Here is a 25,344-nt window from a genome sequence, read left to right as displayed (position 1 = left end):
TTGGCTGGAATCTGGTTGCACTCAATGAGAGTGGCCAATGGTATTTATATACTGCTATTCAGAGGAGCTACTGAAAGACCAGGGGCTCTCCTGCCTGAAACTTCTGTGATACCACAGATACCCAGGGTATATGGTAAGACATCTCCCATTATATTTACCAGGTGCAAAAATCTTGGATCTTGCAAGAGATCTTTTACTCTTATCATCTAGAATAATATACAGTCTTACATATTTTTCAGTTTGACCCTTGAGGTATACACAAACAAAGCATATTTTAGCACTGTCCCTCTCCACAGATATCTGTACATATGAAGAAAACTGGAGTATAAGGCGCTGTTTGGTCTGTGTTCTCTCCACCCTGCATTGGATCAGAAGGATTACCTGTGGACAGAGTAGGACTGTCTTGAAATGGATGAGGCGCTTGCATGTGATCATCACATTCTATGCACTTAATAGTAGCCTTACAGTCTTTAGCATGGTGTTCTGTGGAAGCACAGCATTTGAAGCAAACTCCAAGTTTAATTAAATGCTCTTTGCATTCTTGCAAGGGTTCCTTTCTGAAGCGCTCCAATCCCAGCTGTAGCCTTATACGGGGAAATGTATTGGAAGGAGATAGGAGCTGAGACAATACTGTGCTCCGGTGGCAGTGTAAGCCGCAGTCAGACCCCTCTTTCTACTGCTCATTTTTTATCTAATTGTTGTAAGTGCATACATTTTATTAAACTAATATTTTTTTGGACATACTGCATGATTAGTCTTCCTTATTTTTATATGGCTCAATACTAAGAATAGCTGGCTCGAGGCTCACAACGAGATCTGGTTTGGAGATTGAGGCATCTATTGATGAACATATGATCGACTTCCACACAGTGCCAATGTACAGCTGAACCTGGGAGGTTGAAGGAAGTTCTGCAACTCATGCTGTTCATGATCTCTTATAATCTGGAGATCATAGTGATTTGGTAAGAGGCCACTATTTCTACTTTTGAGCACTGGTGGAAAACAGAAGCACTTTATTGGATGTCATTATTAAGGAAAACTGGGAATAGTGCACCTTTACTCATCTGTTTGTCTTTTTTGAGAAATTTTTTGGAGGCAATTTTTTTTTATTAGTTTTTGGACATTTATGTTGATATATCACATTGGTGTCTTTGAGATCTATTGCACAGTAGACATTGAGCTCCTCCTGCAGGCCCAAACACCGGTGTGCCTTCTTTCCCAAGTGCGCGGCAAAACCGGGTGCTTGTGGGCAGGGTTATCCATCCCTACTAAACTCTGCTGTGCGCTGGAACTTCGTGCAGTTTAAAAAGAAGTTCCAACGCACAGCACATAGTGAGGGAGCAGATATCAGCTTGTCCAATCAGCCAACTGATCCACCTCTGTGCCCCAGGGAACAAAAGGGAATCGGGTTATTATCGAGTTTGAAGCAAGTTTCACACATTAGCTTGACCACTTTAAGACCGGGTCTCTTTTTCAGACTCGGTGTTTACAAGTTAAAAACACGTTTTTTTGCTAGAAGATTACTCAGAACCCCCAAGCATTATACATTTTTTTTCTAACACCCTAGAGAATAAAATGGAGGTCATTGCAATACTTTTTGTCACACCGTATTTGCGCAGCGGTCTTACAAGCGCACTTTTTTTGGAAAAAATTCACTTTTTTGAATAAAAAAAAAGACAATAGTAAAGTTAACCCATTTTTTTTTTATATTGTGAAAGATAATGTTACACCGAGTAAATTAATACCCAACATGTCACGCTTCAAAATTGCGCCCGCTTGTGGAATGGCGTCCAACTTTTACCCTTAAAAATCTCCATAGGCGACGTTTAAAAAATTCTACAGGTTGCATGTTTTGAGTTACAGAGGAGGTCTAGGGCTAGAATTATTGCTCTCGCTCTAATGATCACGGCAATACCTCACATGTGTGGTTTGACCACCGTTTTCATATGCGGGCGCTACTCACATATGTGTTCGCTTCTGCACGCGAGCCCGTCGGGACGAGGCGCTTTAAAATTTTTTTTTTCTTATTTATTTTATTTATTTTTACACTGTTTTTTTTAAAAAAAATGGGTCACTTTTATCCCTATTACAAGGAATGTAAACATCCCTTGTAATAGAATAAAGCATGACAGGTCCTCTTAAATATGAGATCTGGGGTCAAAAAGACCTCAGATCTCATATTTAGACTAAAATGCAATAAAAGAAAAAAAAATTGTCATTTGAAAAAAATGACAACAGAAAAATGTGCCTTTAAGACGTATGGGCGGAAGTGACCTTTTGACGTCGCTTCCGCCCTGCTATGGTATGGAGACGGGTGGGGACCATCTTAGCCTCACTCTTCGATAACGGTGATCTCGTGGTGAATCCGTTGCAGAGACCACCATTATCGTTAACTGAACCGCCACCTGAAGAGATGGATACCTCGGTTGTAGCAGCAGCTGCTGCCATTACCGAGCTATCCCTCTTCAAAGTCAGGACGTATATAGTCGTGCGGCGGTCGGTAAGTGGTTAAATTCAAAAAACATTTGAATTTTTTTTTTTGTTACATTTCGAAGGGTAATCAATTGCCTGAGGTTCAGTATGGACCCACCATCATTATGTATTAAATTGTGTAATAAAAATTCTTGAGGTAAGGTGCATGTGGGCAAACAGGAGGGGGAAAACTGTTAGTAACCCACGGAAGATGATCGTGGCATCTTTAATGGGGGCATCTTATATGCATTAGTGCATACCTAGGTCACCTGTGGTATTTTTTAGGGGGCATCTTTTATGTACAATAGTGCATACCTGGGAACCTGTGACAGGTGTGCACTATTTGCACATAAAAGATGCCCCCATAAAAGATGCCACCTGTTATCTGTCGCAAAGAAAAGGTGGCAACCCTACAGCCCTTTCCTTTTCCTTTTGTATTTTAGAGTCTCCTGCAGAAGGTGAAAATAACATCAGACGATAGATATGCAATCTTTTTATTCATCCGTTACTAAAAAGCACATCAATTCAGTGCTTATAGCGAATCCTCCCAATCCTGTGATCCTTTGGTACATAGAACCATTGGTGGCACTAAAAGCAAGGCACCAGGGCCCTGTGACATCAGTCAGTGTGCTACTGAAGAGCCAAAACAACCAATACTAATAAAATACCCACAGACAAAATTTGGAGCAAGCTTTTGGTCAAGTCATTTAACTGGCTGGAATACTCAATTTTACAAGATGCAGCATACTGCTTTTCATGTATATTTTTTTCTGTGTCCAAATATACTCATGGAGAAATGAAAAAAGTACTGTTTGTTAATGTTGGTTTCTCCAACTTGAAAAATGCAATGGAAAATGAAAAGGGGATGCCACAACATGGAAAGTCTACTTCCCACAAAGAATCCTGTGTAAGGTGGCAGGATTTTAAAAGAAACAAAGAAAAGGATACATACATTATGAAAGGTCTAAGTAAAGCACATACCAGAGAGGTGGAAGAAAACCGCCATTATATTAAGACAATTGCTGAAGTCCTTCTTTTAACAATAAAAAACAAAATTGCACAAAGATAGCATTGCTACAACTCTGATGACCTAAATCATGGAAACCTTGCTAAAAAAGATTGCATTGTAGAAAAGAAACCTCATGGACCAAAAAAATGCTCGGTATTTACAGCCATATATTCAAAATGAACTTTCCTGACAGACTTCCATGGCAGCATATGTTTGGGTAGCTCTGCCCTCACTCCTACCCCGTAGGACCCAACTCACTCAATTTTCAGGCTGAGCCAGAAGCTGCATTCCTTTTTTGTCCTCCTCACTCACAGTGGTGGCTGTTGCTGGAGGATTTTGGGGGGGGGGCGTGGGCTGGCCCCTCCAGGTCTGAAACTGGCCAACTGGGACTTCGCGATGTGGTGGCGTGCCTGTGAGGGGGTGACGGACCTGGTAGAGACCTGTTGGTCCGGCGCCCCGCACAGTGCACGGCCACACAGATCGTGCGGGCTGGGGGGGCGGTGCCCCTTGTGGACCGGCCACCACTGCTCACTCATAGAACCATGTTGTATAAAGATAGGCCCCAGCAGGCAAGTCACTGTTCAAATCTCTAGAGATTTGAAGGATGGCCACTTCCATGTGCCGGTTGCAGTCTCCTTCTAGAGTTTCCTTCAGGTTTGCAGTGGGGCACCAACACCTTCAGTTTACATGCCTGCCATTCAGGCTTTCAACGCCGCCTCCCATTTTCTCCAAGGTCTTGCTGAAGGCAGTAGCCTTGATCGGGAGGAGGGGAATACGACTACACCACTATCTGGATGACCTCCTCCTGCTGTCAAGGTTCTCCAGGAGTTTGGCTGGCTGGCTGGTGAATCAAGAAAAGAGCCACCTCAGTCCCACGCAGTCTTTAATCTATCTCGGGGCCCAGTTCCACATGGTCCAAAGCACTATCTCCCTTCCAATATAAAAGTTTCCGTTAATCCAGAGCAGGATTTCCCTGGCCCTCTCGGCCTCCCATCTCTGGGCATCCCAGTGCCTAATGATCATATTTACCATGGTCTCCACGGCTCCAATGGTCAACTGGGCTTTATGGAGGATGCGCCCTTTTCAGAAGGAGATTTTTCAGCAGTGGAGGTTGAGAGACAAGAATCAGTGGATTCACATCTCTCCATCGATGAAGAGGAGTATTCCATGGTGTCTATAGACGAAGAACCTGCTCAACTGCCATTCGATTGCTCTCACCAGCTGGACTAAGATTACAGCTGACACCAGCTGCAGGGGCTGGGGGGCGCATTGCCTCTCAGAGGTCACTTAGGGTCAGTGGAGCTTTCCCTCTCTGGGACTTGTGTCGAACGTCCTGGAGCTTCGTGCGGACTTCTGCACCCTGCTTGCTTTCAGTCACCGGATGAGGGGTGCATCGTTGCTCCTGAGGATGGACAATACCACGGCTGTCACTTACATAAAGAGGCAAGGGGGAATTTGCAGTCTGAGTTTCCTTCAGGAAGTAGAACCGATTATGTTATGGGCCCAGAAGAACCTTTCCAACATTTCCACGGTATACGTTCCAGGGGTTCAGAATTCTCAGGCAGACTTTCTGTCCTGATTTCCACTGAACAACAATGAGTTGTCCCTTCAAGTGGATTCTTACGCTGAGGGTGAGCCCAGAAACTGATCTCATTGCCTCCCCATGCAATTACAAATTGGAGAAGTTCTACACAAGGGGTCAATGCCCCAAGCTCTCGGGATAGATGCACTGACGGACCAGTGGAGATTCCACAGGGCATATGCATTTCCTCCAGTTCCACTTGTCTTCAGATTCCTTCAGAGGCTCCTCTCAGAAAATGCAGAAATAGTAGCAGCGATTTCCTTCTGGCCAAACAGACCGTGGTTTTCCCTTCTGTTGCAACTCAGTTATCGGGATCCGGTTCCTCTTCCTATCAGGTCAGATCTTCTCCTGCAGGGCACATTCGTACACCCGTGCCTAGCATGCCTCCACCTGAAGGTTTGATTCTTAAGAGGTAGAGGCTAGTGGTGCTGGGCTGCTCCTCTGGAGTCATGTCCACCCTGATGAGTGCTAGAAGAGCCAGCACTAATAGGGTATACAGCAGAATCTGGTCCCCAGCCTTCATCAGCAAATGGAAAATTTACTATCAAATACTTACCGTAATTTTCCTTTCCTGATGGACTCCATGGCAGCTGTAGTTCGTTCCCTTCCAGTTCATGTGTAGGCTAGTAATGGAATGCGGCCTCTGGCTCAGCCTAAAAATTTATGGGAGTGGGGTCCTATGGGGTAGGAGCGAGGGCGGGGCTACCCAAACGTATGCTGCCATGGAATCCATCATTTTCGTACGGAAAATTACGGTAAGTGTTTGATAGTATATTTTCTGTTTTTAGCAGTTATGGGTTCATACGTTAGAAAAGACATAGCAGAGAGCTTAAAAGACAGTCCTTTTTCTATCCTGGGAGCAGAGTTGCCAAACCTACCAGATTGAAATTTACTGACACGACCCCCTTTACTTACTGGCACTGTCAAGTTTTTACTGACATATCTAAAAGTTACAAAATCTCATTTTTAAGTGAAAATTTTAATATTTAGGCTACAAACAAGTACAATATGCAATTAGCAAAGTGATTTAAGATAGATATTAAGGCAAAAACATATTTCTTATTTTATTTTCGATATAGTAAATAAGTAGCTCAGGGAGAGGAATTAGGAAGTATTTCTACTGACAGCCAGTAAAAAATGGGCACTTTTCTCCTGCCAGTAAATGCCAGTGAAAGAAAAAGGTTGCCAGTAAAAAAAATATGGCTGTGACGCTTGGCCGAAACCATCCGAGTGCTTGCTACAGTGTGTTCGGCTTGTGCCACCAGTGTGTCACGTGAAGTCATGATGCAAAAGAATGGAGCAGCCGGAGCCTCATGTGCAGGTCTGCGGAACAGGAGGAAGGCAAGCCGGGAGTGGTCTGAAGGGACCACCTGGCATGGAGAGAGAGGGTCACTGTGACTCTCCATGCCAGGAGGGGAAGTGTCATGTTGGTGAGGTGCGATCATCATCTGTGCTGCTGCACACTGCTGTCAGTGTCACTGTAAGAGTCAATTTCATGTGTGTGCCGCCCATTCTAATTTCTTGCCCTCTCGATTCCTGTCCCTGAGCTACTTATTTACTATATCGAAAATAAAATAAGAAATATGTTTTTGCCCGAATATCTATCTTAAATCACTTTGCTAATTGCATATTGTACTTGTTTGTAGCCTAAATATTAAAATTTGCACTTAAAAATTAGATTTTGTAACTTTTAGATACGCCAGTAAAAACTTGACAGTGCCAGTAAGTAAAGGGGGTCGTGTCAGTAAATTTCAATCTGGTAGGTTGGCAACACTGACTCTGAGTACTCTAAACACTGTTTTTAGCAGACAGGATCGGATGCCGACCAGTGTCAGCAGACACATGTCCTCTGACATCCGCTGCTCTATACAGAGCTATGGATGGTTCGATCGGGTCCGCCTGAAAAACTGACAGGCAGACCCAATCGGTCTGTCAGTGTGAAAGGGGCCTTATAAATGCACCTTGACAATCCTATTTAAAAATGAAAGTTTTGTTTAACCAGTTTTTTTCAAAATTGTCACTCTTTTTTTGTTTATAGCGCAAAGAATAAAAAAAGGCAGAGGTGATCAAATACCACCAAAAGAAAGCTCTATTTGTGGGGGAAAAAAAACGATCAAAATTTAATTTGGGTACAAAGTCGCATGACCGCGCAATTGTCATTCAAAGTGTGACAGCGCTGAAAGCTGAAAATTGGCCTGGGCAGGAAGGGGGTGAAAATGCCCTGTATTGAAGTGGTTAAAAAAAAGTCTTTCATTTTGAAGCAGGTAGAAAGTGGCTGACTGTAAAATTGATACATGATGGTACTTAGTATTAGATAGTTAGTCTTCATTAGTGACATATTCAACACAGGGAATTATTTACACAGCATGCTTCAATACAGGGCACTTTCACCCCCTTCCTGCCCAGGTCAATTTTCAGCTTTCAGGGCTGTCACAATTTGAATGACAATTGTACGGTCATGCAAGGCTGTACCAAAAATTAAATTTTTATAATTTTTTTCACACAAATAGAGTTTTCTTTTGGTGGTATTTCATCACCGCTGGGTTTTTATTTCTTGCATTAAAAAAAAAAGACCAAAAGTTTTGAAAAAAAATGTTTTTCTTAGTTTCTGTCAGTAAATAAAGAAGTAATTTTTCTCTTTCACTGATGTGCGCTGATGAGGCGGCACTGATGAGCACTCATAGGATGCACTGATGGCCATTGATGAGGCGGCACTTATGGGCACTGATCAGGTGGCACTGATGAAGAGGCACTAATATGCCATACTGATAGGCGGCACTGATAGGTGACACTGATGGGCGGCACCGATGAGCAGGCAATGATGGTTACTGAAAGGTAGCACTGATTGGTGTCACTGATGGGCACTGATCTTAAGGGCACAGATTATCAGTGCCCTGATTATCTGTACAGTCTCTCCTGCGAGGAGATACCACTGATTGGCTCTCCTCTCCTCACACTTTGTCATTTACATGTGATCGGCTGTGATTGGACACAGCCAATCACATGAGTAAAGAGCCGCATCATCGGCTCTTTACCAAGATTGGGGTCACGTTGTGTCCTAGGGACACAGCATGACAGCCTTTGTCGCACTGCGCGCCCCCCGCAGGCATGCAAGAGCAGTGACACTGGGGCGACATCATATGCCCCTAGAACGAGAGGAGATCCCGTCCGCCGTCATTTTACTATACGGCGGTTGGGAGGTAGTTAAACTATAAAGAAAAGCTTTTGAGAGTTTCCTCTTTCTCAGGTCTGAAGCAATACCTGAGGAAGAAAGAGAAACTCTTGAAAACTTGTCTTTTAAATGTTAGGTTACTACAATTACATTGCATTACTCTCGTATTTTGTAATCTTATTTATATATACTTATTTCAGGTTTTTCAATTGTATGATTTAGTGGTAAAAATTATTAGTGCCCCCCCCCTCCATTTTGACTGTGGTATCTTATGTGTCCCCCCTATATATTGTTCCTAGAGTGGCCACTGATGAGAAATGTATCAGTTTTATCAGCTTTGTGTGTGGAGATTGTTTGTGAAACATATGCAGCTTTCTGCCTCACTTGTTTGAGCAGGTATCCATACCTCCCAACTTTCTAAGATGGGAATGAGGGACACCTATTAGTTGTAAGTATGTAGGCATAGGACACAACCCCTGCTATGTCCCCCTTAACCAGTTCCATACCGGGCCATCATAATATGACCCTGGCAGGAACACTTTCTCCCTCCGGACAGGTGTCATATGATGTCCTCTGGTTCTCGTCACTCCTGCGCGCCCACGGGGGCCTGCAGCGCGGCAATCGGGGATCAGGTGTGTCCCTCGGGACACAGCCCATCCTCCGTTCAGGGCAAAGACCCAATAAAATACCACGTGACCGGCTGTGTCCAATCACAGCCCGTCACCTTGGCGATATGTGTGCACACCACTCGTGTGCGACCCCGGGGCCTCTCAGTGCAGCGATCGGGAGGAGGCTTGTCCCTCAGACAAAGCCCAGCCCTGATCAGGGTAAAGAGCCAATTAAATCGGCAAATGCCAATGGCGCTAGACCCCAGGGGGAAAGGCCCAGTACAAGCACTGGAATTCCACGCCAGACCCAAAGAATTAGGGCCCAAACTCATCTTCCGGATGCCTTAGCAAACCCATTGTGGCTGCCTTCGAGCACAGGGTCAGCCAAAATCCCCCTTTCACAGCACTGCTTTGGTTGTGCTGACAATATCACTGCTTGTACTTACTATGGACAGTATTCCTGCCTTCTGCCTGTTTTGCTGTCGCTGTCCATGTTCCTGCCTGCTGCCTGGACTGATGCTCTCCTCTGTGGACTACTGCACTGCTACAACCACAGGTAATCTTTTGTTTACCCTTTGCTCAGCAGAATGTATTTGGGTGTGTAACTGGTATGTGCATGCTATATGTTAGAAATATGAAGTTCCTTCAACAATGTGAATTTTTTCTCCATCAGCTCATCCCCACAGTTATTACCTTTTGTTCCACTTGACCCTCCCTTCTAGATTGTAAGCTCCAACGAGCAGGGCCCTCTGATCCCTCCTGTATTCATTTGTATTGTAACTGTACTGTCTGCCACCATGTTGTAAAGCGCTGTGCAAACTGTTGGTGCTATATAAATCCTGTATAATAATAATAATAATAATGTGATAGGTTGTCAGGAATGTGTGTGTGTAATTTATGTCCCTAGAATGCCTGGAGGTGTTACTTGATGTTGAGCCTCTCTATGTAGCTAGGCTGTGTAAAAGTCCCACACATGTGGTATCGCCATACTCAGGAGGGGTAGCAGAATGTATTTTGGGGTGTCAATTTTGCTATGTACATGCTATTTGTTAGATATATCTTATAAATACAATTTCCTTTTTTTCCACATTTTCCAAAAACTTGTGGAAAAAAATGACATGTTCAAAAGCCTCATAATGCCTCATAGAATATACCTTGGGGTGTTTGCTTTCCAAAATTGGGTCATTTTGTGGGTAATTCCACTGTCCTGGTGCTGCAGGGCCTTCAAAATTGTGATAGGTAGGAATGAAATTATATGTGTAATTTATGCTCCTAGAACGCCTGGGAGGTGCTACTTGGATGTTGGGCCTCTGTATGTGGCCAGGCTGTGTAAAAGTCTCATACATGTGGTATCACCATACTCAGGAGAAGTAGCAGAATGTATTTTGAGGTGTCATTTTTGGTATGTACATGTTGTATGTTAGAAATATCTTATAAATGGACAGCTTTGTGTAAAAAAAAAAAGTTTTCATTTTCTTTCCACGTTTTCCAAAAACGTGTGGAAAAAAAAATGACCCGTTCAAAAGACTCATAATGCCTAATAGAATATATACATTGGGATGTTTGCTTTCCTAAATGGGGTCATTTTATGAGCGTTTCCATTGTCTTGGTGCTTCAGGGCCTTCAAAAGTGTGATAGGTCGTCATGAAATTAGATGTGTAATTTATGCTCCTAGAACGCCTGGAGGTACTACTTTGATGTTGGCTTCTGTATGTGGCCAGGCTGTTTAAAAGTCTCACACATGTGGTATCGCTATACTCAGGAGGAAAAGCAGAATATATTTTGGGGTGTAATTGCAAGTATGCCTGTGCTGTGTGAGAGAAATAACCTGTTATTATGACAATGTTGTGTAAAAAAGCGGTAATTTGCGGGGTATTTGTACTGACCTGGCTTGTTAGTGTCTCAAGAAATGAGATGAGGCCGTCAGTACATCAGGTGTGATCAATTTTCAATGATTGGCACCATAGCTTGTAGACTCTATATAGCTTTTGCAGAGACTAAATAATATCCACTAATTTGGGTTATTTTTGCCAAAGATATGTAGCAGTATAAATTTTGTCTCAGATTCTCGAAGAAAAATGACTTATTTGCAATAGAAATTTAAAAAAGTGTTTTTTTTTTTTTTCAAAATGTTTGCTTGTTTTTTGGTTAAAAATAAAAATGCTAGCGGTGATTAAATACCACCAAAAGAAAGCTCTATTTGTGAGAAAAAACTTTAAAATTTTTGTTTGGCTATAGTGTAGCATGACTGAGTAATTGTCATTCAAAGTGTGAAAGCACTAAAAGCTGAAAATTGATCTGGGCAGGAAAGGTGTATAAGTGCCCTGTATTGAAGTGGTTAAAGGAGAATTGTACAAAAAAATGATTGGTTAAACCCACAAGTGCTTTTTTACCACTACTATTTTTTTATATTGGCTTTTGGAATTTACAAATGCAGCAATTTATAAATTGGATGAAAGGTTTAGCACTGGGAAACATTTTTGATAGATAAGTACTGCATTTTATATACAACTATATAGATCAGACCAAAATGAGGGACAAATGAGGCGGAAAGAGGGACAAGTCCCTCGATATTAGGGGCAGTTGGGAGCTATGGGTATCATAAGCAGAAATCAGAATGACTTGTAGTAATGTGGTCAGCTTCTACTGTTTACATGTAATATAATGCAAACAACTTGAATTGTATAACAGGTCTGTAGGCAGGGCTTAAGGCACCCTAGTGGGGACACCGCAGAACTGCACCCGCTAATGCCTGTAGCACAGACAAAGACACTTTCATGTGAAATCAATACTAAGGCAGCACTCCAACTTAGAAGCAGGTTGCACTTGCCCAATTAACTCTCTTGCTCTGTGGCTTATACACTTGACACTTCTTTCTATTAAAGGACATCACTCATAGGTGTGCAGCATTTAGGGACCAGTACCGCTGAGGCTGTACAGATCTCTGGAGGCATCCAGGGCTCACATACAGACACCATAATACTGGGGTTCCTCCAAGACATATACAAACCTGGCTACACCATAGGTCAGGCATCTGATGCATGGCAAGTGGAGATTGGATGGAAGTGATCTCTGCTTCAGCACTCTCCCTAGAGGAAGACGAGGTGGTAAGACAAGGCACACCAGTAGTAACAGTACCACCTGGCTCATCTTCCTGAAGAGGGGACAACTCATCTGGTAACTCTATTTCCAGAATATGAAGAAGTTCACCGCTCATGGGGATGGATCTATTTCCTCCTCGGTGGGGGCAGGGAAAGGACTATTCAGCTGCTCCACGGAAGGTACCAGCTGATCCATCGTGGAGGTAGAGGCCATTGGGAGGCTCCACGTGGAGCTGACTCTACCCAAACCGCCCTCAGTGAATCAAAGTTCCGGACCATCCCAGCCTCTTTAGGGGACGCTGCAATGTAATCCTTGATAGCCATTATTTGGCAGGCACAATCCATAAGAGCAACTGTAGGCAAGCCATTGGCACCCAGATGGCAAGGATCTCCAACAAATAGTGACATCTGAAACAAGGGAGTATAGCATACTAGACAACAAGCCCATCGCAAAAAGTGAAATGACAGTTGCAGGTACCACATACAGCCCAAAGGGCATCCTGACCATCTATGTGGCAGTGTGTCAGGTGCCTCAGGCCAGGATCTATTACAAAGCCTTCCGGACCCTACTTCAGAGGCTGCTTCTTCAAGGCAGGACATTGACAGAATTTTGGGTTGCACCCTCCAGTGACAGCACAGGAGCACCCCCATTGTTTCGGTGCATATATTCGCCTCCCAATGTTGCAGAGGCCATGTATGGGTATGTTAGACCCATGTACAGTATCTTCCTCTAACTCAGTCCCCTTGTGTGTTGCAAGTGCTGTTCTTCTGATATGGTGTGCATGCTTTAAGAGACTTCAGACCAGGCAAAGCAAGTAAACAAATGGTATCCTTTACTGAGAGAGTACAGTTCTCAAAAGCCATTCTCAGCATAGCTCCTAAACAAAGCTATTCTAGAGCCCCATAAAGTGTATGTACCTTAGGCCAGAGGAAGTCCACAAAGCAATCCCTTTAAAGGGAAGATGGACAGAGGGCAATAATCCACAAGAGGTAGTGCAAGTCCCTTAGAGGTGATGATTGGCCATGATTAACAGCAAAAGTCCATGAGGGTCTCCAGACTCAAGACCCTCATCAGGTACCTTAATTGGGCTCCCATCACCCTCCAAAAGGGGGTGATCACCCCAGCAGAGTAACAGATTACATTCTCCTAGGGGCTTGGAGTCAGCCCCCTTGACGCTATTTGACCTGTAGAGAGGGAAACCTTGCTGAAAATGGCAGGAAAAACCTTAACCCTTACATCCTGGCTACCTCCAGCTAACAGGTCAACCTGAGAACATGGTGCAACATCAAGACAGTGTAACATTTTGTACCTGGCTGACTCAATTAACATGAGGGTATGAACCCAGACAGGAAAGACAAGAACTCACACGGGAAGACATGTTAACTCTCATGTTAACCCTTTTGTAGGCACCTGCCTACAGATCCATTAGAAAAACACTGGATTTTGTTCTCTTGTAGGCTGTAGGCTGCTTTGATTAGCTTGCCAGCAAAAAGCCAAAAGCTTGAAAAAAGGAAACTAATTCAACCACCATATCTAAAAACAGAGAAGAGGCAATATATTATTTTTGGTTTTTGGGTTTAGATATGCTCTAAGTGAATCTGCCCCAGGTGTAAATATCTATCAATTCTGAGAATGCAGTAGCATACAGTATAACTCATTTCCCTTACCCCAACTTGGCTGGTGTCTGGTCATTGGCCCAATCCTGTCACATGGGTTTTGGGAGCGAATCCTCAATGTGTAAGGTTAAAGATGCAAGCTTAAGCTGGCTTTAGATGGATCAAAATTTGTCAGTTCAGCAAGGACAGGCTGTTAATTGTTGGATTGACTTCTGTTAAATATGAATGTTGGAAAACTTTTGTCAATCAGCAGCTGCAGTCGCTGATCAGTGTATTCTGACAGCAGAGAGTCCTGTCGGAATATAATGTCCTGGTGGGGCAGGATTCTTCCTTCCACCTCACTTGTGAGGATGGAGGTGGTTAAAAAATCATCTATGGCAAGCTTTCTGCAGGGCTAACTCTCTTTGCTCCTGTTTGAAGGGTGGTTAGAGGGAGTGAAGGTGAATATGTAGGGGAGGATGAGTGAACTTGTTGCTTTGCCCCCAACAAGAAAAATGCAAGTTTAGTTTAGGGATATGTTTTTACAGATTAAGTTTGAATTACTGAGTTCACTTTCGAGTATACCAGAGTATATTTGAATAGTATAGTATATGGTAAAAGTATACCAGAGATTCAGAAGCAAATTTTACACACCTGAATACTGTGATCTTCGTAGGGAGGACACTAATTTGATGTCTTCCAGGATATGCCATGAATCAGTGTTGACGGAAAATCCATTCAGGTTTATTTCTAAGCCACTAAGAGAATAGAAAATAAACAATGATTATTAATACCTGATATGGATGGATAATGCTGGTACACAGAAGTATGTACCCAGTAAATTCCACACAATGTCCAGCCTCTCCCTGCAGATCTTTTATTTGAAGGTCAGAACTACCGGACCATAGACTACAGCCAATAAACCTGACATGCCAGGTAACAGCCATACTGAGGCTTAGACACCAGGAAAGTTCAGATGAAACCTTGTCTTGGGCAAAAACATTGGCTGGTTATGGCCCTAAAATTCCTCAGCAAAGAGCACCAGACTAAACATATTTTTTGACATACGTGCACTCCAAAATAACTGTTTTGTAAAATATGTTAACTATTGTTAATTACTATGAAGACATTATGAATTGTGCACTTAAAATTAAAATAAAAAGGGGTTGGGACTTCCCCTCCCTTCCCTCCCTTCATTTTCCCCCCACCCTTTCCCCCCTTTTTTCTCTTAATCTCTCTTCTCCCATTGGCTTTCTCTTTCTCCCCTTTTTTCTACCTTTTGCTTTACCCTTAAGTTTTCACCTTATTACCTTTCGTTTTACTCTGAAAAAAAGGAACATTTTCTTGAGGCAGTTTCAGAGGAGTGCCATCAGGTTTAATATTGGTTCCTCTTTACACTTGGGAAGATGATATGGTATTCAACATACAATCACCAGGAATACCTTGTGCAGGATTCATTCTAGATTTGTATGTAGCTATTGTTTGTTCTGCGTAGTTCTTATATGATGTTTTGTATATCCTTTACATGTATAATTCTGATATTATGGAACATGTCTCTCGAATAAAAAAAAAAAAATCGAAAAATAAAAAAAAGAGTTGGGATTTTAAATGAGGTGCGCAATAATGTCAGTAATAAATAATATATTATACGCATCAATGATAATTGTATAGAAATACTGGAAATTGTGACATAATGCAATATTACACAATAATTTTGAGAGCAAATTTAATTTTTTAAAAGACTCAACAATGTGATAAAAACCATTGGATGAATTTATGTAATAAAATTATTAATTATTGAATTATTAATTATTGAAACATAGTTACATAGTAGGTAAGGTTGAAAAAAGACACAAAGTCCATCAAGTCCAACCTATGTGTGTGATTATATGTCAGTATTACATTATATATCCTTGTATGTTGTGGTCATTCAGGTGCTTATCTAATAGTTTCTTGAAACTATCAATGCCCCCGCTGAGACCACCGCCTGTGGAAGGGAATTCAACATCCTTGCCGCTCTTACAGTAAAGAACCCTCTACATAGTTTAAGGTTAAACCTCTTTTCTTCTAATTTTAATGAGTGGCCACAAGTATTGTTAAACTCTCTTCTGCGAAAAAGTTTTATTCCTATTGTGGGGTCACCAGTACGGTATTTGTATATTGAAATCATATCTCCTCTCAAGCGTCTTCTCCAGAGAGAATAAGTTCAGTGCTTGCAACCTTTCCTCATAACTAAACTAAACTTCCAGACCCTTTATTAGCTTTGTTGCCCTTCTTTGTACTCGCTCCATTTCCAGTACATCCTTCCTGAGGACTGGTGCCCAGAACTGCACAGCATACTCTAGGTGCGGCCGGACCAGAGTCTTGTAGAGTGGGAGAATTATCATTTTATCGCTGGAGTTGATCCCCTTTTTAATGCATGCCAATATTCTGTTTGCTTTGTTAGCAGTCTATCATCTACTAGGACCCCAAGGTCCTTTTCCATCCTAGATTCCTCCAGAGGTTCTCCCCACAGTGTATAGATTGCATTCATATTTTTGCCACCCAAATGCATTTTTTTACATTTTTCTACATTGAACCTCATTTGCTATGTAGTTGCCTACCCCATTCATTTGTTCAGATCTTTTTGCAAGGTTTCCACATCCTGCGGAGAAGTTATTGCCCTGCTTAGCTTAGTATCATCCGCGAATACAGAGATTGAACTGTTTACCCCATCCTCTAGGTCGTTTATGAACAAATTAAATAGGATTGGTCCCAGCACAGAACCCTGGGGGACCCCAATACCCACCCCTGACCATTCCGAGTACTCCCCATTTATCACCACCCTCTGAACTCGCCCTTGTAGCCAGTTTTCAGTCCATGTACTCACCCCATGGTCCATGCCAACACACCTTATTTTGTAGAGTAAATGTTTATGGGGAACTGTGTCAAATGCTTTTGCAAAATCCAGATACACCACGTTTACGGGCCTTCCTTTATCTAGCTGGCAACTCACCTCCTCATAGAAGGTTAGTAGATTGGTTTGGCAAGAACGATTCTTCATGAATCCATGCTGATTACTGCTAATGATACCGTTCTCATTACTAAAATCTTATATATAGTTCCTTATCATCGCCTCCAAGATTTTACATACTATTGATGTTAGGCTAACTGGTCTGTAATTCCCAGGGATGTATTTTGGTCCCTTTTTAAATGATGGTGCTACATTTGCTTTTCTCCAATCAGCTAGTACCATTCCAGTCAGTAGACTGTCAGTAAAAATTAGGAACAATGGTCTGGCAATTACTTTACTGAGTTCCCTAAGTACCCTCAGGTGCAAGCTATCTGGTCCAGGTGATTTATTAATGTTAAGTTTCTCAAGTCTAATTTTAATTCTGTCCTCTGTTAACCATGGAGGTGCTTCCTGTGATGTGTCCTGATGATAAACACTGCAGTTTTGGTTACTGAAGCCCCCCGATTCCCTCGTGAAGACTGACGAGAAGAATAAATTCAATACCTTCGCCATCTCCCTATCCTTTGTAACCAGATGTCCTTCCTCATTCTTTATGGGGCCAATCTGGTCTGTCCTCCCTTTTTTACTGTTTACATACTTAAAGAATTTCTTGGAATTCTTTTTGCTCTCCTCCGCTATGTGTTTTTCTTGTTCTATCTTAGCCGTCCTTAGTGCACCCTTACATTTCTTGTTGCATTATTTATAAAGTCTGAATGTTGATGATGATCCCTCAACCTTGTATTTTTTGAAAGCCTTCTCCTTTGCTTTTATATGCATTTTTACATTGGCGTTAAGCCATCCAGGACTTTTGTTAGTCTCTTTTAAATTTATTACCCAATGGCATGCATTGACTAATGCCCTTATTTAATATGCTCTTAAAGCAAACCCATCTCTCCCCCGTGTTCTTTGTTCCTAAGATTTTATCCCAATTTATGCTTTCTAGCAAGGTTCGTAGTTTAGGGAAGTTGGCTCTTTTGAAATTCAGTGTCTTTGTATTCCCCTTATGTTTCCTATTTGTGTGATTTATACTGAAGCCAATTGACCTGTGATCGCTGTTACCTAAATTGCCCCATATTTCAACATCCGTGATCAGGTCTGCATTGTTGGTAATCAGTAGATCCAGTAATGCTTTATTTCTAGTTGGTGCGTCTACCATCTGACCCATAAAATTGTCCTGCAAGACATTTAGGAACTGGCAAGCCTTAGATGAATGCGTGGTTCCCTCTGCCCAGTCTATGTCTGGATAATTAAAATCCCCCATTATGATAACACTTCCTATCCTTGCTGCTAATCCAAATTGTGATAGGAGATCTGTCTCCCCTTCCTCCCTCAGGTTAGGGGCCTATAAAATACTCCCAGTATTATTTTCCCCTTAGCTTCATCCCTTTGGAGGTCTACCCATAAGGATTCTTTCTCCCTAGCTCCCTTAGTGATGTCATCTCTCACATTCACTTGTACATTATTCTTAATATATAGGCATACCCCTCCCCCCTTTTTACCCTCTCTATCATTGCGATAAAGGGTATACCCTTGAATGTTTGCCAGCCAATCATGAGAGCTGTTGAACCAGGTCTCTGAAATTCCCACAAAATCCAAATCCTCCTCGTACAACAGTATCTCTAGTTCACCCATCTTGTCCGCCAGGCTCCTGGCATTGGTGAACATGCCACGTAGTTTAGACAGGTCGCATATTATCCTCTTATTGGGTGTTCTGAGATTGCAACTAGGACTTGCTACTATACTTACCTTGGGTTTATGTGCTTTGGTCAACCTACCAATGCCCCCAATACTACCCTCTGGAATATGTTCCGCACTGACTATCTCTACCTCTGGACCCTCTCCCCCATCACCTAGTTTAAAAACCCCTCTAACTTTTTGGCCATCTTCATTCCCAGCTGATCTGCACCCTCCTCATTTAGGTGCAGTCCATCCCTTCTATAGTACCGGTTATCGACAGAGAAGTCGGCCCAGTCCTCCAGGAACCCAAACCCCTCCTTACTACACCAGCTCTTCAGCCACTTGTTTACTTCCCTAATCTCCCTCTGCCTTTCTGGTGTGGCTCGATGTACCGGTAGTATTCCTGAGAATACTACGTTGGAGGTCCTTTTCCTCCATTTAGCTCCTAAGTCCCTATAATCGTTCTTTAGGACACTCCATCTGCCTCTGACTTTGTCATTGGTGCCAACGTGCACCATGACAGCTGGGTCTTCCCCAGCTCCTCCCAGTAATCTGTCCACCAGATCCGTGATGTGTCGAACCCGAGCGCCCGGTAGATAACATACTGTTCGGCGCTTCAGGTGTTTGTTACAGATTGCTCTCTCTGTCCTTCTAAGAATTGAGTCCCCTACCACCAGAATATACATCATGATTGGGCTGGATAATAACACATTGAGAAATTATGCACATAGGACATAGGTTAAAAAGCTGGTTAGTGTAAATATATCTTAATATACAGTAACAACATAGGTTCATAGGTGGCGATAGATCACTTGCTCAGGCACAGATGCAATCTATAAAAAGTATATGAACAATGTTGGGATCTAATAATAACGCCCCATAAGGGAAAGACAGGGAAACAAGAGGGAAGGAGCCCACAGAAAGGTGTATAAGTACAACATTGTCTGAATAGGTAAAAAAATACAGAGAATAGAGACCCATACAAGAGTATATATACTTGAAAGTGAGAGTAACTAAAAGTGATGAATAGCCATAAAAAGCTATAAGCAATTTTTACCAGATTGAATACCTCATATAGTAAATGGCATAGCCATGGTCAAGGTGCAGATTGGCCCAGAGAGAAAAGTGATGCCCATAAGTGTATGTAGTCCTTGACAGGGTGGTATTTATAGCAATTGTGTGGCCATGGGTTCCTCCTAATGTCATATAAATGCCCGCAATTAGGGAGGGCGTCCCACCTAAGCTGTAGGGAACCGCTCGGGCATTGGCGCCAAAAATTCCCTCATTGTGCGAGCACTAATGTAAACCACACGCCGCCGTGGCGGCGTAATTCCTTGCATCCAGTGCGGGAGGCATGGCGCCGATGCGCAACGGGAAAGACTTGCTCGATCCTCCGCACTCAGGGAAGGGGCCCCGGAGCTCATCACAGCTCCCGGAAGCATTGGACTAGTCCTTCAAACCTCATCTCCACAGACACATGTAAGCAGAACAAAATCATGGAATTAAAGCACACAAATAGGTATACCAGACATTGTCAAAAATTAACATACCATCCCAATATGTATAGCAGAGCACCTCGATCAGGGTCTGCCATCTGACAAGATAGCCAGAATTACTGATTATATATACGCTCCTCCATCCCGGGTTAAATATTTAAAGGAGAGAAGTTTTTGGACTTTAAATGAGGCACAAATTGTAACAACCAAGTGCCTCCATCCCTATTCAGTTAAAATTTGCTCTCAACATTATTGTGTAATAATGCATTATGTCACCATTTCCAGTATTTCTATACAATTATCATTGATGTGTCTACTATATTACTTATTATTGACATTATTGCGCACAATTCATTTAAAGTCCCAACTCCTTTTAATTTTAATTTTAACTGAATAGGGATGGAGGCACTTGGTTGTTACAATTCGTGTCTCATTTAAAGTCATAATAACAAATATTGAACCCGGGATGGAGGCGTGTATATATAGTCAGTAATTCTGACTATCTTGTCAGATGGCAGACCGCGATCGAGGTGCTCTGCTCTACATATTGGGATGTTATGTTAATCTTTGACAGTGCCTGGTATACATGTTTGTGTGCTATAATTCCATGATTTTGTGCTGTTTACATGTGTCTGTGGTGCGTGTGGTTTGAAGGGCTAGTCCAATGCTTCTGGGAGCTGCGATGTGCTCCGGGGCCCCTCCCCTTCCCTGAGTGTGGGGGATCGAGCGGGTCCATTCTGTTGCGCATCCGCGCCACGCCTCCTGCGCTGTGGATGTGTGACGTCATTCCTTGACGTCGTCACGGCGGTGCGTGGTTTAATTGCAGGCGCTTGCGTGATTCTGGGAGAAACCCGTGGCCACACAATTGCTATAAATATCACCTTTTCGAGGACTACATACACTTATGGGCATCTCTTTTTTCTCTGGGTCAATCTGAACTTTGACCATGACTATTCCATGCACTATACAATATATTATAATACAAGATACAAACCCACAAGCACAAACTGAACAGCAGTAAAATGATCTGAAATGATCTGAAAAAGCAGGAGTCTGAAAAGAATCTTCTCTCACCAAACTTCTACTAACACGAGATAAACATGAGATTAGCAGAAGGAGCCCAAAGGGTGGCAAGCTGGCTATTGAACTTCCCTTTTCTAGTCCCGTCGTAGGTGTTGTATGTCACCGCGTTCTGGACATTCGGACTTTGGTGTGACCGTGTGTATGCAAGACAAGCTTGACATAGCTTTTTCCGACGAGAATTCCGATCGTGTGTACGCGGCATTATGGGGCATTATTATTAGATTCCAACATTGTTCATATACTTTTTATAGATTGCATCTGCTCCTGAGGAAGTGGAGTGATCTCCACAAAACACGTCGAGCCACATGGATGTAACTTCTTTGTTACATTACGCTTATATATGTTTTGACGTTATATATGATCTAATACCTAGGGGGTCACTGGAATAAGAGCACCAATGCATGACCTGCAACACCTGTCAATCATTTTTAGACGCATGGATTTATAAGCATGTCAGCAGTGCTACTACTGGATACCATGCATATGCACTTTTTTCAACAGGACTGTCACAGCATTGTTTTATAAAAAGACTTGGTTTTTGCACAATAGCACTTTTTGCTATTTAAGTGGGACTAGTGTTGTTCCCTATATACCACTAGACACTTATATCTGTGTTACAAAGCACCTGGATGCACATGAGCACTTTAATATTAATGTTTTAATTGACATATTTATTGTTTTTTATTTTACTTTTGTCATATCACATCTATGTCACATATGTCATTTGCATCACATTAACACTACACGTGTTTGCTTTAATCTTCAGCAAGCATTTATTGTGTGATATTCTAAAGTGCAGCGTATAATTTACTATTTTTGTCTATGTGCACTAGCGTATGAGACGTGTGTAACGCTTGCAGCTGATTAGGGATATCTATCAGGCTTTGGGTTGATTGAGGCCACCAGGAATTTTATTACTTTCCCAATCATGATGAATATGTTTCAATAATTGAATCAATTTATGCAATCATGGTTTACAATGTTTTTTTTATCACACTGTTGATGAGGCTCTTAAACAAAAAAATTTGCTCTCAACATTATTGTGTAATATTGCATTACATAGTATTACATAGTTACATAGTAGGTGAGTTTGTAAAAAGTATATCCCTCTATGTTGCGGTCGTTCCGGTGCTTATCTAATATATATTTTTTTTTTTAAACTATCGATGCTCCCCGCTGAAACCACCGCCTGTGGAAGGGAATTCCACATCCTTGCCGCTCTTACAGTAAAGAACCCTCTACATAGTTTAAGGTTAAACCTATTTTCTTCTAATTTTAATAAGTGTCCACATGTCTTGTTAAACTTCCTTACGCGAAAAAGTTTTATCCCTATTGTGGGGTCACCAGTACGGTATTTATAACTTGAAATCATATCCTCTCTCAAGCATCTCTTCTCCAGAGAGAATAAGTTCAGTGCTCGCAACCTTTCCTCATAACTAATATCCTCCAGACCCTTTATTAGCTTTGTTGCCCTTCTTTGTACTCACTCCATATCCAGTACATCCTTCCTGAGGACTGGTGCCCAGAACTGGACAGCATACTCCAAGTGCGGCCAGACCAATCTTGTAGAGCGGGAGAATTATCGTTTTATCTCTGGAGTTGATCCCCTTTTTAATACATGCCAATCAGAGACGTAACTTGAACCTTCAGGGCCCCGGTGCAAGAAACCATGATGGGCCCCCCTTCCATCCGAGCCCCGGGCTTCCAATTTTGGGAGGGTGTCCATGTCCCATCCGTGCCACCTATCAGTACTCTTCAATGCTGCCCATCAGTGCCCATCAATGCTGCCTGAGTTCTGCCTATCAGTGTTCCTCAGTGCCCATCAGTGCAGCCTATGAGTCCTGCCTATCAGTGCTCATCAATGCCCATCAGTGCTACCTATAAGTGCCCATCAATGCCTCCTATCAGTGCCCCTATCAGTGTCCCCTATCAGCGATCATCAGTAAATCCTATCAGTGCCTCCTATCAGTGCTCATAAGTGCCTCTTAGTGCCCACCAGTGCCCCCTATCAGTACCCCTTAGTGCCTTCTCAGTGCCCCCTATCAGTGTCACCTATCAGTGCCCCCTATCAGTGCCCCTTAGTGCCTTCTCAGTGCCCCCTATCAGTGCCTCCCTTCAGTGCTCATCAGTAAATCCTATCAGTGCCTCCTATCAGTGCCCACCAGTGCCTCCCATCAGTGCCTTCTCAGTGCCCCCTATCAGTGCCCCTTATCAGTGCCCCCTAGTGCCTTCTCAGTGTCCCCTATCAGTGTCCTCTATCAGTGTCCCCTATCGGTGCCTCCTAGTGCCTTCTTAATGCCCCCTATCAGTGTCTCCCTTCAGTGCTCATCAGTAAATCCTATCAGTGCCTCCCATTGATGCCTCTTATCAGTGCCCACCAGTGCCTCCCATCGGTGCCCCCTATCAGTGCCCCCTAGTGCCTTCTAAGTGCCCCCTATCAGTGTCCCCTATCAGTGCCCCCTGGTGCCTTCTCAGTGCCCCTATCAGTGCCCCCTAGTGCCTTCTCAGTGCCCTCTATTAGTGTCCCCTATCAGTGTCCCCTAACAGTGGCCCCTAGTGCCTTCTCACTGCCCCCTGCCAGTGCCTCCCTTCAGTGCTCATCAGTAAATCCTATCAGTACCTCCCATTGGTGCCTACTATCAGCGTTCCCTATCAGTGCCTTCTATCAGTGTCCCCTATCAGTGCCCCCTATCAGTGTCCCCTATCAGTGCACCCTATCAGTGTCCCCTATCAGTGCTTTCTATCAGTGTCACCTATCAGTGCCTTCTATCAGTGACCCCTATCAGTGCCTTCTATCAGTTTCCCCTATCAGTGCCTTCTATCAGTGTCTTCTATCAGTGCCTTCTATCAGTGTCCCCTATCAGTGTCTTTGATCAGTGTCTTCTATCAGTGCCTTATATCAGTGTCCCCTATCAGTGCCCATCAGTGTCCTCTATCAGTGTCCCCTATCATTGCCTCCTATCAGTGCCTCCTATCAGTGTCCCCTATCAGTGTCTTCTATCAGTGTCCCCTATGGTGCCCCCTATCAGTGTCCCCTATCAGTGCCTTCTATTAGTGTCCCCTATCAGTGCCTTCTATTAGTGTCCCCTATCAGCATCCCCTATCAGCGCCTTCTATCAGTGTCCCCTATCAGTGTCTTCTATCAGTGCCTTATATCAATGTCCCCTGTCAGCATCCCCTATCAGTGCCTTCTATCAGTGTACCCTATCAGTGCCCATCAGTGTCCTCTATCAGTGTCCCCTATCAGTGCCTCCTATCAGTGCCCATCAGAGTCCTCTGTCTTCCCAGGACAGCACGGCTCTGAGCGGAGAGCGTTTCTTTCATGTAACAGCAGTACAGAGACACTGGCATTGAAGTTTTATTTCCCCCTCGTCTGTCCTCTCTCGCATGGAATGACACAGGGTCTAAATGCTAAATGCCTTCTAAGTGCCCCCTATCAGTGTCCCCTATCAGTGCCCCCTGGTGCCTTCTCAGTGCCCCTATCAGTGCCCCCTAGTGCCTTCTCAGTGCCCTCTATTAGTGTCCCCTATCAGTGTCCCCTAACAGTGGCCCCTAGTGCCTTCTCACTGCCCCCTGCCAGTGCCTCCCTTCAGTGCTCATCAGTAAATCCTATCAGTACCTCCCATTGGTGCCTACTATCAGCGTTCCCTATCAGTGCCTTCTATCAGTGTCCCCTATCAGTGCCCCCTATCAGTGTCCCCTATCAGTGCACCCTATCAGTGTCCCCTATCAGTGCTTTCTATCAGTGTCACCTATCAGTGCCTTCTATCAGTGACCCCTATCAGTGCCTTCTATCAGTTTCCCCTATCAGTGCCTTCTATCAGTGTCTTCTATCAGTGCCTTCTATCAGTGTCCCCTATCAGTGTCTTTGATCAGTGTCTTCTATCAGTGCCTTATATCAGTGTCCCCTATCAGTGCCCATCAGTGTCCTCTATCAGTGTCCCCTATCATTGCCTCCTATCAGTGCCTCCTATCAGTGTCCCCTATCAGTGTCTTCTATCAGTATCCCCTATGGTGCCCCCTATCAGTGTCCCCTATCAGTGCCTTCTATTAGTGTCCCCTATCAGTGCCTTCTATTAGTGTCCCCTATCAGCATCCCCTATCAGCGCCTTCTATCAGTGTCCCCTATCAGTGTCTTCTATCAGTGCCTTATATCAATGTCCCCTGTCAGCATCCCCTATCAGTGCCTTCTATCAGTGTACCCTATCAGTGCCCATCAGTGTCCCCTATCAGTGCCTCCTATCAGTGCCCATCAGAGTCCTCTGTCTTCCCAGGACAGCACGGCTCTGAGCGGAGAGCGTTTCTTTCATGTAACAGCAGTACAGAGACACTGGCATTGAAGTTTTATTTCCCCCTCGTCTGTCCTCTCTCGCATGGAATGACACAGGGTCTAAATGCTTTCTGTCCCCACTGTAAAAGGCAGAAAATATTGCAGCTCTGAATTTATCAACACATCCTTAAATGTATTTGTAATGCAAATAGCATAAGTACCTAAATTTGCCTTGATATCATTGTGCTGCAGTCGTAAGACTAAGACGGGAAAAAGGAGAAGCAGC

General features: G+C 43.3%; 1 protein-coding gene across 2 annotated transcripts in view; it reads right to left on the bottom strand.

The window, feature by feature from the left end:
* The window catches only part of LOC141127239 (hydroperoxide isomerase ALOXE3-like), a 112,064-nt gene that overhangs the window by 67,689 nt on the left and 19,031 nt on the right, over positions 1-25,344 (bottom strand). For both annotated transcript variants that reach the window (XM_073613505.1, XM_073613506.1), the window contains one exon: positions 14,195-14,298. In XM_073613505.1, coding sequence (XP_073469606.1) covers positions 14,195-14,298 — 104 coding nt within the window. The remainder of the gene's footprint in view (positions 1-14,194; positions 14,299-25,344) is intronic.

Source organism: Aquarana catesbeiana, linkage group LG02 (genome assembly GCF_042186555.1).
Source record: "Aquarana catesbeiana isolate 2022-GZ linkage group LG02, ASM4218655v1, whole genome shotgun sequence".
Lineage (NCBI taxonomy): Eukaryota > Metazoa > Chordata > Amphibia > Anura > Ranidae > Aquarana > Aquarana catesbeiana.
The sequence above is the reverse complement of the archived record's forward strand: the minus strand, read 5'-3'. Positions and strand labels throughout refer to the sequence as shown.